This window comes from Leguminivora glycinivorella, chromosome 9 (assembly GCF_023078275.1).
Source record: "Leguminivora glycinivorella isolate SPB_JAAS2020 chromosome 9, LegGlyc_1.1, whole genome shotgun sequence".
NCBI classification, from domain to species: Eukaryota; Metazoa; Arthropoda; class Insecta; order Lepidoptera; family Tortricidae; genus Leguminivora; species Leguminivora glycinivorella.
Genome location: NC_062979.1, coordinates 17192129 through 17209830, shown reverse-complemented (window position 1 = coordinate 17209830; position 17702 = coordinate 17192129). Strand labels below are relative to the sequence as shown.

The 17702-nt window shown below is 41.1% G+C and overlaps 1 protein-coding gene across 1 annotated transcript in view; it reads right to left on the bottom strand.

Annotated features, from left to right (window-relative positions):
- The window catches only part of LOC125229466 (early growth response protein 3-like), a 71297-nt gene continuing 53595 nt past the window's right edge, over positions 1–17702 (bottom strand). The window contains exon 2 of the mRNA XM_048134312.1: positions 1–1427. Within this exon, the coding sequence (XP_047990269.1) occupies positions 529–1427 (899 nt within the window). The 3' untranslated portion in view covers positions 1–528. The remainder of the gene's footprint in view (positions 1428–17702) is intronic.

The window sequence follows — 17702 nt, the reverse complement described above, 5'->3', positions numbered from 1 at the left end:
TTGTGTGAGGCTAGTAAACTTTTTCTAACCTTGGTCGTACCTACCTGTGGATAGGCTCGTTACGTATCACTTTATCATGCTATGGTTTTGACTTGTGCATCGACAAGCGTGCCGTCGGGAGAGCCGAGTCTAGCGACAGCCTTGCCGGCAGGCAGGAGATATGTTCAGGCTCGCGCCGAGGCCGAGTACCCGGCGGTGCGAGAAGCGCTACTAGGACACTTTAGGCCACATCGCCGTACCTTGTTCCCAGTCGATTTCATTCAATTAGCCTATCTAAATTAAAAATAAATACATCGAGCTGATCATCTCCTATCATATTAATTACAAATATGTATAAAAAGATATATAAATTTCAATGAATTTACATATGTAGAGTTAATAAAGCTTCGTTAAAGACAATTCTTACGTCTAGGCGATGAAATTATTTGATAACTTCAACGTGAAAGTAAAAGTTCAGTTGTCCACTTAGTCGGTGGAGTCGGGCTCACTGTCACTGGAATGTGTGGACTCGGAGCCTGGGGCCGGCCGCTAGAGGTGCGGCGGGTGGTCGTGCGCGCCGCCGCGCTCGCGCTTCAGCCGCTGTTTGAGGTGCACCTTGGCGTGCCGCTTCTTCTCGTCGGAGCGCGCGAACTTGCGCCCGCACACGTCGCACGCGAACGGCTTCTCGCCGGTGTGCGTCCGCACGTGCGTCGTCAGGTGGTCCGACCGGCTGAACGACCGCATGCAGATGCGGCACTGGAACGGCTTCTGGCCCGTGTGGATGCGGATGTGCCTCGTCAGCTCGTCCGACCGCGAGAAGCGGCGGTCGCAGCCGTCGACGGGGCACGCGTACGGGCGCTCGTGCACCGGCGTCTTGCTCGGCCGGTTGGGGTACTTGCGCGGCTTGACCGCCACCAGCCGCAGCGGCTGCGCGCTCTGCTGGTAGACCTGCGAGAGGATCTCGTGGCCCTTGCTCGTGGAGGGGTTGTACTCGGCGAGCTGCACGGGCCGGTCGGAGGGCGGCGCGGGGTAGGGCTCGCGCTTGGGCAGCCCCGAGGGCCCGGGCGCGGGCTGCGGCGCGGGCTGGTACTCCTGCTCCCAGTGCGGCGGCGGCGCGCGGTACTCGCACGGCACGTGGCCCGTGGGGCAGGACTGCTGCGGCGGCGCGCAGTAGGCGGACTGGCAGTCGGGCGGCGGCAGCAGGTCGACGCGCTCCTCGTACTCCTGGTAGTACTTGTCGCCGGGGCCGGGGCCGGGCGGCAGCAGCCACTGCAGCGGCGGCGAGGGCGCGTGCTTGCCGGCGGGCGGCGGCGCGGGCCCGTACAGCGACGCGGACGCGCTGGACGCGTTGCTGGCGTCCTCGGCGCGCGCGCCCGGCGACAGCGACGCCTCGTGCTTGTGGCGTCGCGGGGAACACCCCAGAGATAACTCGTCGCCCGGTAGGCTACCTGCAACAAACGAACGAACCACTGTTATTGTCAATGTTCATTGGACTAAAGTCTGACTAGAAACGGACAAACACGTTTCCTAAGATTTTCCTCTCCGATATAAATTATTGCGTTTTATCACGTATTATCCTGCTTTGACAAGTATACACAAAGTCTGACTTGTCAGAAAGATTTATAACGATGTTATGAGATATTTTTCACGATTTAATTCAATTACTTAAATTAAACATTGATCAAAACCGACGCATCGAATCTAAAACGAATATCTACACTAAAACATACACCGTAATATAACATTAAAGTTATATTGAGAAGACTTCACTGGAAAGATATAACGATAATCGTACGAACTTTCATGAATTCGAAGCATCGATCTTACATCATCATTCACATTTTCATTACTTTTCCTCACAGATGTTACCTTTCTGTGTTTACATATACCTATTTTTTTAAAAGTTTGTCAATTTGCTGTCGACCATCCTGCCAAACCTATTATCAGATAATTAGTTTTGCATTACTATTTTCATATAATACACATTTTAATTACTAATGGCTTCATTCATAAGGCGTATTCCGTCGGGAAACATTTACACGAGACTACGTTTTAGTATAGGTAGTCACTCCTTTTGTAATTTTGCAAATTAAATCACGTAGTTTTTTGTTTTTCGGTTATTTGTGATATTATATCACGATCGGTTATGAATTTAAATAAACAACGTAATTAAAATTTGTAAACATATATTTTACACAATTTTAATTGCGTTGTAGACGAGTGTAAATAAATACTAATTGCATTAGATTTTTAAGCTAAACATTGTTATCCAGAAACGATAATCATTAACTGTCATTGAACACACCAAAACATGTTTTTACTGCCGAAACAATTCTTTTTTTAACTGATTCGAGGATCGCGAACGGAAGAGCTGATAATACGCGCAGGAAGCGGCGCGCGGCGTATCTGCGCGGTATCGCCGCCGCCGGCCCGCGGGCCGCGGCCGCCGCTCGGCAGTGCGCAGTGCGCACCACACTGTCAGATTTCACATCCTAGTCGGACATTCTTACGGCAAACAACTGTTGCTGCTACGAAATTTATGGCTATGTGCATAGATTACCTGACAATAATTAAACACGAGTTAGTTTTAACTTGAAGTAAACGGAAAATTTTAATTCATTTTTAGATTTATATAATAAACTTGTTATTTAATTCAATTATTTTATTCGTAAGAATTAATAAGAACTGAGATTTTATCAAATTGCATTTCAATATTATGTTTGTGATTAAATTTAACTGTACCTGTAATCTCTGAAATTATCAAAAGTTACAAAATTGTTTAAATATTAAAATAAATTAATATTTTATACATTTATAGAAACGTGTATTCAATTCACAATTAAAGATTTCATGATTTCTATCGCGGTAACCGAAGACAATATTAATTAAAGATTTATTTGTAATTTATGATGTGATTAGAAGAAAATCAAATTAGGATTGTGAAAGCGATTTTGGAAACGCGTTGAAGTCTAATTCAGTAAAAACCATTGCATATTCACCCGATCTCCCATTATGGTTTTAAATTTCACCACGAGTTGTGAATTTTCACTATGAACACTGACACTAAACTACACATTTCATCACAAATCGTTATACGAAAAGACACGTTCTATATCGGAATAAATGAAGTGAGGGAGGAAGGCAGACAGCGACGATTCACAAACTCGGCTCCATTCAATGTCGCGCATCGATCCGACCCGCCACGGGATACGACTTTCCATTTCACACTAACTTTGAAGCACTCGCAAATTTGTAGCAACGCGAAAATTATAAACAACGCAATTAAACTATACTAAAGGTGAAGGACAGCGAAGGACACGCAACGGGAAGAAATCGCATTGTTTGTTTACAACGTTATCGGTTGCGGGGGCACGGGCCGCCTACGTTCCCGTCCCGGCGCGTACTCGGTGAGCGGACCCGCACCTGATATCGGCGGCGGCTCTAGCAGGCTCGGGAAGAAGGCCGGCAGGTCCGAGGTGGAGACGGGCGTGTTGAGGTCCGCCGGCATGTGGCCCAGCGCGGGCGCCGGTGCCGGCTTGATGGGGCAGTCGAAGCCCAGGCCCATGTCGGCCAGCGACAGCAGGTGCGCCCCCACCGGGGGCTCCGCGTCCGTGCCCATGCCGTCGGGCACCACCTGCTCCTCGGCCCACTGGCCGAGCGGAATTACGAACAGCGCCAGCGTGAAGACGGCCTCTCGCGCGGCCTGTGCGAAGGGGACTGGCTCCGCGCGACCCCGCGTCGCAGTTTTATCAATGGAGAAGCGGTCCCATATTCGGTAGCGGCGCGCGCCGCTCCGCCAATCGCGCGGCGCGGCGGCCCCCCGGCGCTGACGTCACCGCCCGGCCCGCCCACCGCCCGCGCCACCCCGCCCGCCGGAGCGCACGCCGCACTGCCGCCGCCGCATCGCGCGCCGCACGCCGCACGCCGCACAAGGCACGAGCCGAGAAGCCTCCTATTCCGTCGCGTATGCTTCCGCTCACCGGCAACTTCATTCAACTTTGGCTTTTGGCCCGTTCGATAGAGCTGACTCGATTAGTTTAGTTTGATGTATTTTTTTGTTTATAGCGTTGATAAGTCGCGAGCGCTAATAACCATAGTTACTCTTATTATAATACTAGCTTTTGCCCGCAGCTTCGCTCGCGTTACATTCGAAAATTGCGGAATTCTCCATACAACCTCCACCACCCATTTTAGGAAGTGGGGGGTCAGAAAGAGACAAAAAGTAGGTTATGTCACTCTCCATCCCTTCAACTATCTCCACTTAAAAAGTCGCGTCAATTCGTCGCTCCGTTTTGCCGCGAAAGACGGACAAACAAACAGACACACACACTTTCCCATTTATAATTTTATAAGGGGGTTGAAAAGTTTCTAAATTTTATGATTCGATAGTAAGTACCTACTTTTTTCTTAAAATAGGTACCAAACTCTACTTAATGTTGAGATCGATTAAACTGAAGGAAATAAAAACAATAAGTATATGTAGGATAAAAAATTATTTTCGGCAGTATTATGTTCAGTATACATTATTGATACATATTATTACAAGAAACTACCAAAAATTGCGAAAATAGCGTTAAAAATCGCCAATTTTCAGTATTTTAGCGGCTATTTTGGCGAATGTACTGAAACTAGACAAATTTTGGCGATTCTTGACGCTTTTTTCGCAACTTTTTGTAGTTTCTCATAATGATATGTATCAATAACATATACTAAACATAATACTGCCGAATTTTTTTTTATCTGAAATTTGAATTTTTAGGTTTGTATGAGATTTTCAAAATTTCAACCCTAATGCGGAGGCAGAAGATGTTGATTTAAAAAGCTGAAAATTTGCACAAAGGCTTCATAGACTAAGGGGCATTGATTGATAACTATTAGGTTTGCTAATTCCAGAAAAGTGTTTTTTCGCTCCACCCTAATGTAGGTACATATTTTTTGTGTTGCCACTGACAAACTATTGTTCCAGATTGGTAAGTTCACATTTTTGCTAAGACGTATTGTTTGCCAAATCTAACGAATAATTTCGAATTGGTTGAATCGATTAGGCCCTATGTACAAGGAGGTGCTTAAACAAATATACGATTTCTATCAACTTAGTGAAATGTCATTTGAATCGAAATGACAGACTCTGCCACAGCACTAGTTTAAAAATAAAAATGAATGATGAATGACATAATAAGTAAATTCTGGGTGATAAATTAATATCGTAAAATACTCACTAACGGATCTTCATCCGCAAAGATGTAACATGTGTTAGATTATGTTTAAAGTAAGCGAAATATTGTTTTTAAGTACTTGATTTTTTTAAATATTATTACAGGATTTTATTTAAAATTTTATTAGGTTGCGCGAGTTTACGTATTGTGGACGCTGTCATGTGTCAAAAAGAGGTTCTTACGAATCTGGGACAATAAATCCTTACTGACACTGACTCTACTTAGTACACTCATTTTGTTGGGTGATTCATTTCTCGAAACCAACATAAGTTATAATAATTATTTATATTAAAAGAATGACTTACTGATTAATTGCTTGTTACTTTAAGTAAAGTTAATTAAATGCACTGAATTTTATTATTATTAAACAATTTAATCATAATTAAATAGAGATTCATTGACCTCTTTTATCTGGTTATATGCGGAGTTAAAAAAATAACCTGACTCCTTTGTTAAAAAAAATAATTAAATTATACCTAATTGAAGGTTACGTAATAAGGTCGTGCTTATTTTTTTTAAATAGTGTTGTGTCATATAAACAACATAATTATAATATAATTATAATATATTATATTACTAGCTTTTACCCGCGGCTTTGCTCGCGTTAAAAAGAAACAAAAAGTAGCCTATGTCACTCTCCATCCTTTCAACTATTTTCACCTAAAAAATCACGTCAATTCGGCGCTCCGTTTTGCCGTGAAAGACGGACAAACAAACAGACACACACACTTTCCCTTAGTATGGATTTTAGGGATCATTTTTTTATTTCAACAACGAACCTTATTGGTCTAACGATACTGTGTAAATTAATTAGATATTTTTGTTTGTAATTACCTAAATAAATAAATAAATAATAAATAATTTTATTATTCGTGTAACACTGGTAACACATAGCTCTTATCTTTTACTCTATTATTTTGGATGTCTTAACTCTTAATTGCATACCTAAGAACACAGTATTTAATAATAGTTTATGTGTAGGTACTTACATATAATTGGTTTAATGTGTGTAATGTGTGTAGTGCGAAAAATCTAAATTCACGAATATCAGAGTAGGTATCCCCAGTTTTAAAAAACTCTTGACTAGTAACCAATTTTGTTGACAGGGAAGATTATTTAATTCTACTTTAATTTTGTTATTACTGGTAACAGTCAAAATTTTAGGTAATTTTAGCCTTGTAACGCCTATCATACAAAATTTTTGCTAAAGAATTTTGATTCTAATTATACCTGAAATTGAGTTGAGTACCATTGTTCGAAAAATTTTAGAAGGAAAAGAAATTATAGGTACTTTATTTGTTTACATGAAAGTTAAAATTCCATTCAAACCAATTGTACATCTGATTGTAAATTGGGCGGCAAGAGGATAAACTTCGTTTTAATATTGTTCGACATAATATCTTGTAGAGTCATTTTGTATCTATATATTTCGTTTGAAGTCTTACCCCCTTATTCATAAACGTGCTCTAAAGTTATCAATCCGATAAAGTTCGTTTGTCCCTTTCCGACGTATTGGTATGGTAAAGTCCACAAAAAGTCCGGCTTTTCATATACACTATGTAACATAATTGCCGAAGATAAATCCTACGGCTTATACATTACCTTCTATAGTACCTTTAACTTTCATGGTGTTTATTTTAAAAAAAGGAAGTGGTATTCGTAACCGCTATTCGATACCGGTTATGCTCTTAAATGGATCACCAGCATTAATGTTACATCCTGTATATGCACGTAGTTACGCTTGCATTATAAAATAGTTACCTAGATTTTTCTGAAACTTTATAGCCGCAGTAAAAAATACAGCGAATTCAATTTTTCCATACAAAACTTGTTTTATAACAAGGAGCTATACACCGTGTTTCACTTAACACTGAAAACCGTTTGTTCAGAATCGAGAGTACTTCTAGAATCGATTGAGCTATATCTTGATGGGGGTAATATTTTTATTTAAATTAGTATTATTAGTTATTTTTTATGTGCCTATTCTATTGTATTCGCAATACAACATTGTGTATATCGTATTGCTAGAGGTTGTTTACCTTTTTCAGTATTTAGGGGTATTAATACTGGCTGGTTACTTGGACGATTATTTTTTCCGCTACGAGCTTGACGTTGTTTGTCAGTTTAATCTTAATGTTTATTAAGTCATAACAAATTGAACTCGTACCTAATTACAACCTTGTCATTTTGAATATTGGGTTTAAATTTGCTTACTGCGATTACGTGTCCAATTTGAAGTTTACTGTGACAAAGCTTTAAAGTGTTTTACAGTGACATCGTAGCTGTCTATTGGTAAACCTTATGTCGTTGCAGTAACGTACACAAATAAATAGTTTTATGGTTTATGATGGTAGTTAGCAATTATTTTATTGAGTGTAGAGCTAAAAGTCAAGTAGAGCTGTACAGAAAATTAAAAATTCAATTTAAAAAAAGTAACCATCAGATTAAAAGATTTTAGGTACGAGTGTAAAACAATTATTTCCTGATCTGAAAGTTATACAAATTCCTAAACCAGTTTTGGTCTTTTGGTCTGACGTGGTCATTTCAAAGAATTTGATTATGTTCCTGAAAAGTCATTGTAGAATATCTACTTCATGATATTGCTAGCTTTATTAAAAAACGATGAAATTATCAATGATATCAGACATGGATTTGATTGTGAATAAGGTCAGGATTATTTAATTAGTTATCTGAAAAATATTAAAATTACTTATCAGTTACAATCTTATTTGGTAGATAGGATAATCTTGTGTAAGACATACTTCTTTAAAAATCTTGTAGATATTATAGTCACACAGCAGAATTCAAAACAGAGCGAGAGATAGAGCTATCCACTCAGAGAGGTTTCTAATAATTAGTTTCAAATTAGAGTTGATTTTTAACCCCCGACGCAAAAACGACGGGGTGTTATAAGTTTGACGTGTCTGTGTGTGTGTCTGTCTGTGGCATCGTAGCTCCCGAACGGATGAACCGATTTACATTTAGTTTTTTTTGTCTGAAAGCTGAGTTAGTCGGGAGTGTTCTTAGCCATGTTTCATGAAAATCGGTCTACTATGTCGCGGTTAGGTTATGATCTAATGCGTCAAATGCGTGTTTTCGTAATATTTGTTTCATTTTCCCTCATAGATATTTTTAACCGAAAACTACGCAAAAGTGTTACTTCTAAAACTTATTTTTTTAAACATTTATTTTAACACATTTATAAACAAATTCAAACATGAACTAAATTAGTTTCTATTACGTGTAATATAATATAAGGCACGGAATAAAAAATAATTATCTCTGCTTCCTTGTTATCTCGGCATTTTGCCACGGCTCATAAGAGCCTGGAAATAAATAATATCTATTATTACGTAAATAAAACAATATTTAAGTACGACTTCGTCAAAATAATGTATATATGCCCGCATAAGTGTTATCCTTTCAACTGTTGAGCTCGGATCGCCTTGATCTTGTTCGCATTAGCAGGTCGCGCCCACTCGAAGCCTACACCTCCGTGACCGCAAACTGTTGACACAATAAAGCTGGTAAACACCGCAAAAACTAACGGAATCTGCCATTATAGCCAGGAAGCGCCGGTATCCGTATCCAACGACTCCTAGTTGGTACGTTGGCAGGTATGAATCTGAAGAAAGTAGCTGACGTTTTATGAGACTGATCGTAGGTACATTAGGTATTTTTTTTCAGCGTTCATGTTTGTAAGTATGTAAGTATGTATGTATGTGAGTTTCTTTGTTCCACCATAACTTCTGAATGCCTTAACCGATTTAAATGAATGATGTATCATTGGAATCCTTATGTCACCCCAATGAACATAGGATATGTGACGTCACTTAAAATTCAACATGGCGGGCGTATTACGTCATAATGCGCAAACTTTAGTAACTTAAACAAATATGTAACTTAAACAAATCTAATAATAAAAACAAATATTATTGAATGAGACATTAAAATGAAGACTTTAGGTAGAGGATAATAGAATCCGGAATAACAATAGGTGTTATTCGGGGACCTAATAGTTAATAGACTATGAATCGCGCGAATAGGGTTGAAAACGTTAAAACTTAATCTAGATAGGTACATCTACGTCTGTTTATTAGGCAATACGATCATAAAGATACCAAAAGAAATCTGCGTCGACTTACAGATCAAAGCAGGTGCCCGACTGATTTTCCGAGAAAAAATACAATCGTTTTCGGTAGACAAACAGCGGTTCGCCGACCGCTTCTCTGCCGAATAACAATTAGAAGAATCTAATTACGCATAGTATAATATTTTTAACTTCTGATTAGCAGAAACGTCTGCAATCGATGCCGTTAGGCTTAGAATAAATTTAAAAGTGGAAAATGTCTGCCTTGGGTGAGACTTGAACTCCAGAGGCCGTGAGTTCAAGTCTCACCCAAGGCAGACATTTTCCACTTTTAAATTTAGTATAATATTCATCTGTAGTTGTAGATCATTTGGCATTAGGTACTGGTAGTTTTCTGGGACTCGCGTATAATTTGTTGTATGGATTCAAGAAGCTACTACCTACCTTTAACTTTTCTAAAAAGTTTCTAAATATCTGAGAGTTCTATACCTATTCAAAGCCATTTATTCCGAGCCTGAGATAGCATATTGACCAATTTCATGCGGCCGAAGGCCGGAAGGCGCCCTCATACATAGAGTCGTGCCACATAAAGATGCGTGATAAAGAGTACTATCGTACAGTATGGCCACTCCCGCTCCCCGCTGAAAGCGCCGCCCACCCCCTCTCGGCTACCTCACAGTTACCGCCCGTCAAAAACGCGAACAGTCGACCTGTCATATTTCACTCATACAAGCATAGTACGCGTTCACCTCCACGAGTTTAGACTGTGTGCTAGGAACGCGCCTCTTTTATTTATATATTTGATCGCCAGCGTCCGAGGTGTGGTAGTGCGAAGCCCGACGCACGCGGTCCAAGACCGGGCGCCGATGGCGCCCTCATACTTAGAATCAGGTGACGCCTGAGGCAAGCGGTCCATGGCCGGACGCCGAAGGCACCCTCATACATAGAGTCAGGCGAAGCCCGACGCACGCGGTTGAAGGCCGGGCGCCCAAGGCGCCCTCATATATAGAGTCGGGCGAAGCCCGACGCACGCGGTTGAAGGCCGGGCGCCCAAGGAGACCTCATATATAGAGTCGGGCGAAGCCCGACGCACTCGGTTGAAGGCCGGGCGCCCAAGGCGCCCTCATATATAGAGTCGGACGAAGCCCGACGCATTCGGTTGAAGGCCGGGCGCCCAAGGCGCCCTCATATATAGAGTCGGGCGAAGCCCGACGCACGCGGTTGAAGGCCGGGCGCCCAAGGAGACCTCATATATAGAGTCGGGCGAAGCCCGAGCACTCGGTTGAGGCCGGGCGCCCAAGGCGCCCTCATATATAGAGTCGGACGAAGCCCGACGCATTCGGTTGAAGGACGGGCGCCCAAGGCTCATACGTAGAGTCGGACGAAGCCTGACGCACTCGGTTGAAGGCCGGGCGCCCAAGGCTCATACGTAGAGTCGGACGAAGCCCGACGCACTCGGTTGAAGGCCGGGCGTCCAAGGCTCATACGTAGAGTCGGACGAAGCCCGACGCACTCGGTTGAAGGCCGGAGGCCCAAGCCGCCCTCATACATAGAGTCGGGCGAAGCCCGACGCACGTGGTTGAAGGCCCTCATAGTTAGAGTCGAGTGAAGCCATGTACGCGGTCCAACGCCGGGCCAGGGCTGCGTCACTACTATTCTGCTGAGTTTTATGTGGTAACTCATTAGTATTAGTTAAATAAAGCGTAAGTATTTGTAGTTTTGCGGGCAAGTGAAGGATCTGTTTATGTGCGGATGCAGAGAAAGAGTGTTGTTGTTACGGTGTGCCATTCTCTCTGTCCTCCGTAGCCGAGTTATGGCTATGCAATAGGTATGTTGTCAGTGCTTAAAGCACAGAACAAAAGTACAAGCGTCTAAAAGCGAATGCCGTTAAATAAAGTTACCTACACCTTTCATGCAATATCAAGAGCCAACAGTGGCCAACACCATGACCTAAATAAAATAATTATGGTTCGTTTGTGTAGTCACTAAAATTTAAGAAATAAAATAAATAATTAAAAAATTAAAAACACGACTGCGGTTTTAAAGCGAACTGAAAAGATGAAAATAATCTTTAGATATGCTGGTCAGTTAACTTGATTAATATAAATTAGAATAATGAGTGTTTAGTCAGGTACATAAATAGCTAAAGCAAAAGTTAATGCTCATGGAGGATATCGTGACCGTACCTAGATATTTTATTTCGATTGCAGTCGGGGGACCTTCTTGTCAGGTTTTTGTCCATTGTCCCCCGACTGCAATCGAAATAAAATATCTAGGTACGGTCACGATATCCTCCATGAGCATTAACTTTTGCTATTTATGTACCTGACTAAACACTCATTATTCTAATTTATATTAATCAAGTTAACTGACCAGCATATCTAAAGATTATTTTCATCTTTTCAGTTCGCTTTAAAACCGCAGTCGTGTTTTTAATTTTTTAATTATTTATTTTATTAGCGTTGTAGTTTCCTCGCTATAGTGAGGAGAAAAGTTTTGTGTTACACTCGGGTGCAAATGTATTTTATTTCTCGTGTGTTAAAAAACAACTTTGCCCCCTTGTATAACAAATAACTATTGTTGTTTACCATTATGGGTGAATATGGTATAAACAGATTTGAAATACTATAAAATCAATGTTTTATAGAAATATGGTCAATACAATATTTATACGTATATTCATAATTTTACAGTGGTTGTCTGCGCCGCCGGATATCGCAACGCAACCAGTAGCAAGCACTCTAACGAGTTTTAGGTACGGCACGGCAACTCCGGGGTGGTCTGTGGTTTTACTTTTAAATGTACGTCGCTTCGGCATTAATAAGCAATGAGATGAGTAGCTGCGGTGGGCATGCGGTGCGGTGTGCGGTGGCGGCGACACGCCGGTGGTGGGTGCCGGCAGCCCCGGCGCACGAGACACGCCGACGCCTCGGGCCCACATGCAGCCGCTAACCCAATTATCGCGTAACGGAGACGATAAAGAAAAATAACAAACCCACGATTTCACTGCGGTCTAATTATAGCGCGCTATTTGTGGGTGCGCTCGCGCAGCCGGCATAGCGTGGCCGCGATGTCAGGGCTATTCCTGGCCGTCAGCTGACGCTCCCGGCTCGTAAACACCACGCAACCGATTGACGTAAAATGCGAACAATCGAGCTTTCAGCAGGTGAATCACTAGATGAAAATGCTCCTGTGGGAATCGCTCTAAATTTAACTTGACTGCTTTTGGTCCGGAGGCGGGGTGCTATTTCCACGGCGCTTCAATGACCGTTGTCTATTTCGAACGCGTTTATTCATATCGACTTGGCTTGTTATGAATGTTTAATTGCCTAAACAAATCTGCTATTGTTGTGAAGTGAGTAACCCGAGTTTATATTGCTGTTTCTGGCTTGGCAGGATAACTTAATAGTTCTCGCACTCTGCGTAAACACCTACGAAAAGTTGTTTTTCTCGGAGATACTTTACAGCCTTGTTATTGCTCCTTTTCGTTTATTTCGGATTCGGACCTACTTAAGTTTATGAATAAAATATTTTCCTAAATAATCACTGTAATATTTTCCACAGTTGTTGGGCAGTCTCAACTCTCAGGAGAGGATATTTGGATATGGTCTTTGAAACATTTTTCTTTGTCGTGTTAGGTATTTGCTGAACAAGCTGCAAATCATACAAGTTTTAAGGTTAAGTTCCAAGTTTGGTACGTAATCATTAAGTAGGTACGTATGTATTTCATTAATCCCATTATCGACCCTTTAGCAACGTATGTAGACACTTGTAGTTTGACCTTAAGGTCAATTGCCATTCGGCTAGTGGCCGGGTGCGACGCAGCCGCAGGGACAGTATTAAGTAATTACAATAACGTTTAGGTATTTTCCACATTTTTGTCCTATTAGTTTTGCCTATGTATTCACGCTTGTTTATTTGCATAAACCACGGGTCATATCGCTCGCGTGAGGTGTTGAACTATGATTACGGGTCAGAGAAAGGATGATAGTTTCGTAAAGCAGTAGCCAGTGAGTCATATTTGTCACCTCGTGTTCAATGAGTATACAAACATCGGGTACTCCGGTGCTTCCCACGGCCCAGGCGCCGGTGGTGGGTGGACGGCTGGGTCAATTGAGGACGTAGTAGCACTAGTGATTTCACTGTATATTTGGTAGTTCGTTAGAACAGCTATTTGATAAGTTCTGAGGTTGTCTTGCAGAGATTCTTATTGACTTAGGGCAGGGTCTCATGGGCGATTAGGTCTCAACTTAGGACGTAGGTTGTACCTATACCCAGTCCACAATTCCACATACGAGTAGGTACAATTGCAGTCAGTGACTTACTGTCGCAATAACATACAGAATGTTGAAAAGTCTTTCAAGGATTTCTACCATAAATATGAAACAGTTCCTATTCGAGTAGGCGAAGAGACCAGCAGTCTAGGTGAAGTCTTGAGCTGTGTATGATGACATGTCAAGTGTGCAAGTCATTTTATCGGGCACTAAAGCCATCCGAGCAGCGAGCGCAAATAGTGCCGTGGATTCTTCTGGGCTGCGCGAGCGCGGGTGCGTCATATTTTAGGGTGAGCCAGTGTAACTTGACTTTGAGATGTGTGATTGTTCTCGATTTAGTGCCTAGTCTAGTTTTGACAATCTAATCCCAAAAAATTACATGTCTACTAGCTTTTATCAAATCGTTGCCAATGCATTATATCTCCCGGTCTATTATTATTAGTCTGCATGGTACATTGAAAATGTATTCCGTCACCAAATCAACAACTAAACTAACTTGACGATTAAAACCCATGAAACCTGATTTGTAATTCGCAAAACTTATTGGCTGTCAGTAACCCTATAAGCTCCTTTGGCAAGCTTCTATGTTAGTTCATCTATGTTATGTGGTAGTATGGCTCTTGCTTTGATAGCTATTGTTGATAGAATGATACCCAAAAGCTGTTCCCTCGCATACAGGTTTTTACGCATCGTGCATTTAAAACAACCCGCAAAAAAGTTTTCACCAATTGCATACCTTATCCATAGTTAGGTATTTCTATCGTCAGGTGAAACTTAACTTGGTTTTAGTAAGCGATGGGAGTAAATATCACCACTAACAATACCTTCCCTCTGCAAGCGGTCACGATGCCAATAGCGAACTGAAATAGAACCACTGCCTCCGTTTATATTTGAACGTTTCTATTCATAGAGTGCAATATCGGTTATCGATTGTTTCGTCTATTGATTTTCAGGCGAAGTGCTTTCAATTCAGTCATATGCAGTAGAAAAGTACAGAGTGACACTTGGTGGTGATTGGCTATCTACATATGTATATCTCCCCAGCGCACCACATGACCTTTTGATCGTGCTTATAACTAGAATACTTTCGAGTAATTTTCCAGTGCTTACGTATAAGAATTTCACCCTTGATATGTATAACACTTCTGTAGGGCCAAAGGTCGCAGGTTCGAGTCCTGCCGGAAGTGCCGGAGGTGTGAATTTATCCATTTTTCCTTTAATTTAAAAATATGTAATATCGCGCGCAGACGTTTCTGCATAATAAAAAAAATAAACACACACACTAGGAACAGTTTACTTTCTGAAACCGGGAAATGTTTACGCGGGATACTTCCTCATGTACCTATTGATCTCGTATATTTCTAAAATAGTTTATCTATCCTTGCAAAATGTATTATGACTACATAGTATTTGGGTGTTTGACGATATTCGATATGATGGATATGAGATGACGATACAGTGACAAAAATAACGTTTTTAATACAGTCGCTCAAAAAGTGCCCGTTTTTTGGCTGTTTCGCGTGCGAGAAATTGTATTTTACACAGTCGTGCGTAAAAATATACCGAACTGTTTTAATATTAGTCTATTTTAGTAAGACTGAATAAAACTATAAACATACTATTAAGTGATTAATGTTTAATACATTGATATTTCATATGTAATTGTTTACTTTTAGTCATACTAAACATAATTTATAAAATGGTTTATACTTCGAAAAAGTGGCTCATAATGAGTCGTGTAAACAAAACGTGTAATGGAACGAAACGCGTCGTCTGTCATTTAAAGTAGTGGCGTCTTGTCTTACCAACCTAACGCAAGCACGTTCAAAAACCTTAATATGTTACGCGATTTGTCATAATTATTTTATGTTATTTGCAATACTTTGAGGCATAAATGAGTCGATTGAATTAAAATGTAGGTATATATTAAACAATCGTCCCAAATCGTAAAAGTTTATGTTTTTTAGGGAAAAAAATTAAATAAATAAATTGTGTTGGATGGATAGCAAAATCGAAAATATGAATGAACGCAAGTTTAAAAGCTTCAACGATTGAATTGTCAAAAAATGTGTCAATGTCAATGCGAAAATTGGGAGTTCGGATTGTTTATCGTTTTATTTCGTTATAGTAGTGTTTTTTCGCAACTGTATTAAAAAACATCGTTCGTCACACGTGCGAGAATGTCATTACTTTTTCAATACAGATGGTGCTTTTTTTACGTATTAGTGCGAGAAGTGGTTCATTATATGCCAAGTCCGCCAAGTCGAAACTTCGGAGGGCCATCTGTACTGAAAAACGTCGTACGATACACGTGCGAAAAGGAAATTCGTAACTCGTGACGATTTAAAACGATCCCTTCGGTCGTGTTTGTATTTAGCGCCACTCGTTTCGAACTTCCTTTTTTTCGCACTAGTATCGTAATGTACTATGTTGATTCAAAACATGAAACTTAACAATGACAGATCCGATTCATATCGTACACGTATCCAGATGTAATCTATGATGTATATTAGAATTTGGCCAATAATCATGGCGTGCAAATCCAAGTAGATTCGGACTTGGATAATCGCCCGCCCAGGGCGCAGGGCGGCCACCGGCCAGCGTTGACCGATAACGCGCACCGAAATAGCGCAGTGATGCAAACGCGCGGAATAGCGCGCGCTCATCGGACAATAATGCTGGCAACATATCGCGCGCGTCACACAGCGGCATTGCGATCGCTTACACGTTACACGTTTACACATAGTCACATACCTACCAATGTAACGTTTTTGAATCAATTATTATAAATTATAATATATTACGGGCTTAGACTGAACTAGTAAAGAAGAAGTAAGAGAAGATAAGAAGTGTTATATTCGATCATAAAACGGACAATATTTTATAATAGGGTCAGAATATTTTGTAATTTAGTTGTTTTTCCGAGCTCAAGCAAATTCAATTGTGTGCTTCAAACCGATAATAAAATGACATTGGAATCTAATCAGTGCTGGTCTTCTGTTCAATCAGTTCAATGATCAAATCGATGGATGCCGTACATGCCGTAAACTTCCTGCCCCGCACAGCTAAACTGTGGAATGAATTGTCGCCTGCGGTATTTCTGGACCGATACGACCTTCAAATCTTCAAGAAAAGAGCGTACACCCATCTTAAAGGTCGGCAACGCACCTCCAACACCTCTGGTGTTTCGGGTGTCCATGGGCGGCGGTGATCGCTTACCATCAGGCGACCTGTCCGCTCGTTTGCCTCCTATTCCATAAAAAAAAACCCTTATTATGTCTAACACATTTGTCACGTACGAGTTCACGTAGCATTGGTATCGACTCAACGTTACTCGCGTAACCAATGAGAATATAATTCAGGAGAGTTATAATTACGACAACACTCGAAAGCTAATCTCGAGCGGATCCCATGACGTACGCGACACCTGAAACGCTCGTTTCATTTAAAGTGTGAGTAATCGGGCGTAATCACGCCTACGCTGCGTACGTAGCCTGTGACTGCGATATCTGGATACCGTCCACGGACTACCGTCTTCGGAATGTAGAATTTGAATTCGGAAGGATTTCAATGGAAAAAATCCAAGATGGCGCCTGTAATGTATGGGATATCGGTCCGACATCCGATATCGGATCGGATAATGTGAAAACGCACTTATGGCCGGTTCACACGTATTAAGTTGTCAAGTATTTAACTAAATTTTAACTTAATTTTAAGCGACTTAAAGCGTGTAAACAATCAATTTAGTAATAAGTTACAAGTTAATATTTAGTGTGCACTTAAGCAAGTAGATTAGAATTTCGTCTATTTTTCGGTTAAGTGGGTGGGCGTGAATTTACACTTGACACGTTTGGACAGGCACGATTTAGTTAAATATTAGTTAATTGTATAAGGCGGAGCGGTTGCGATCGTATGTTCGTGAGTTTAAGTATCTTTTTTGAAAATACACTACAGTAAAGTTTATCGAAGAATATATTAAACGCGATTGTCTGTGGAATATAAGAAGCCTTAATTATAGAAATAAGCAAGCTAAACAACAAGGGCTTGCCGATATAGTGTCGGCCATGGCGATACCTAATTTTGGTATCAAAGAAGCCGAATCAAAGATCAAAAGTATCCGATCGACATACTCTCAAGAATTAA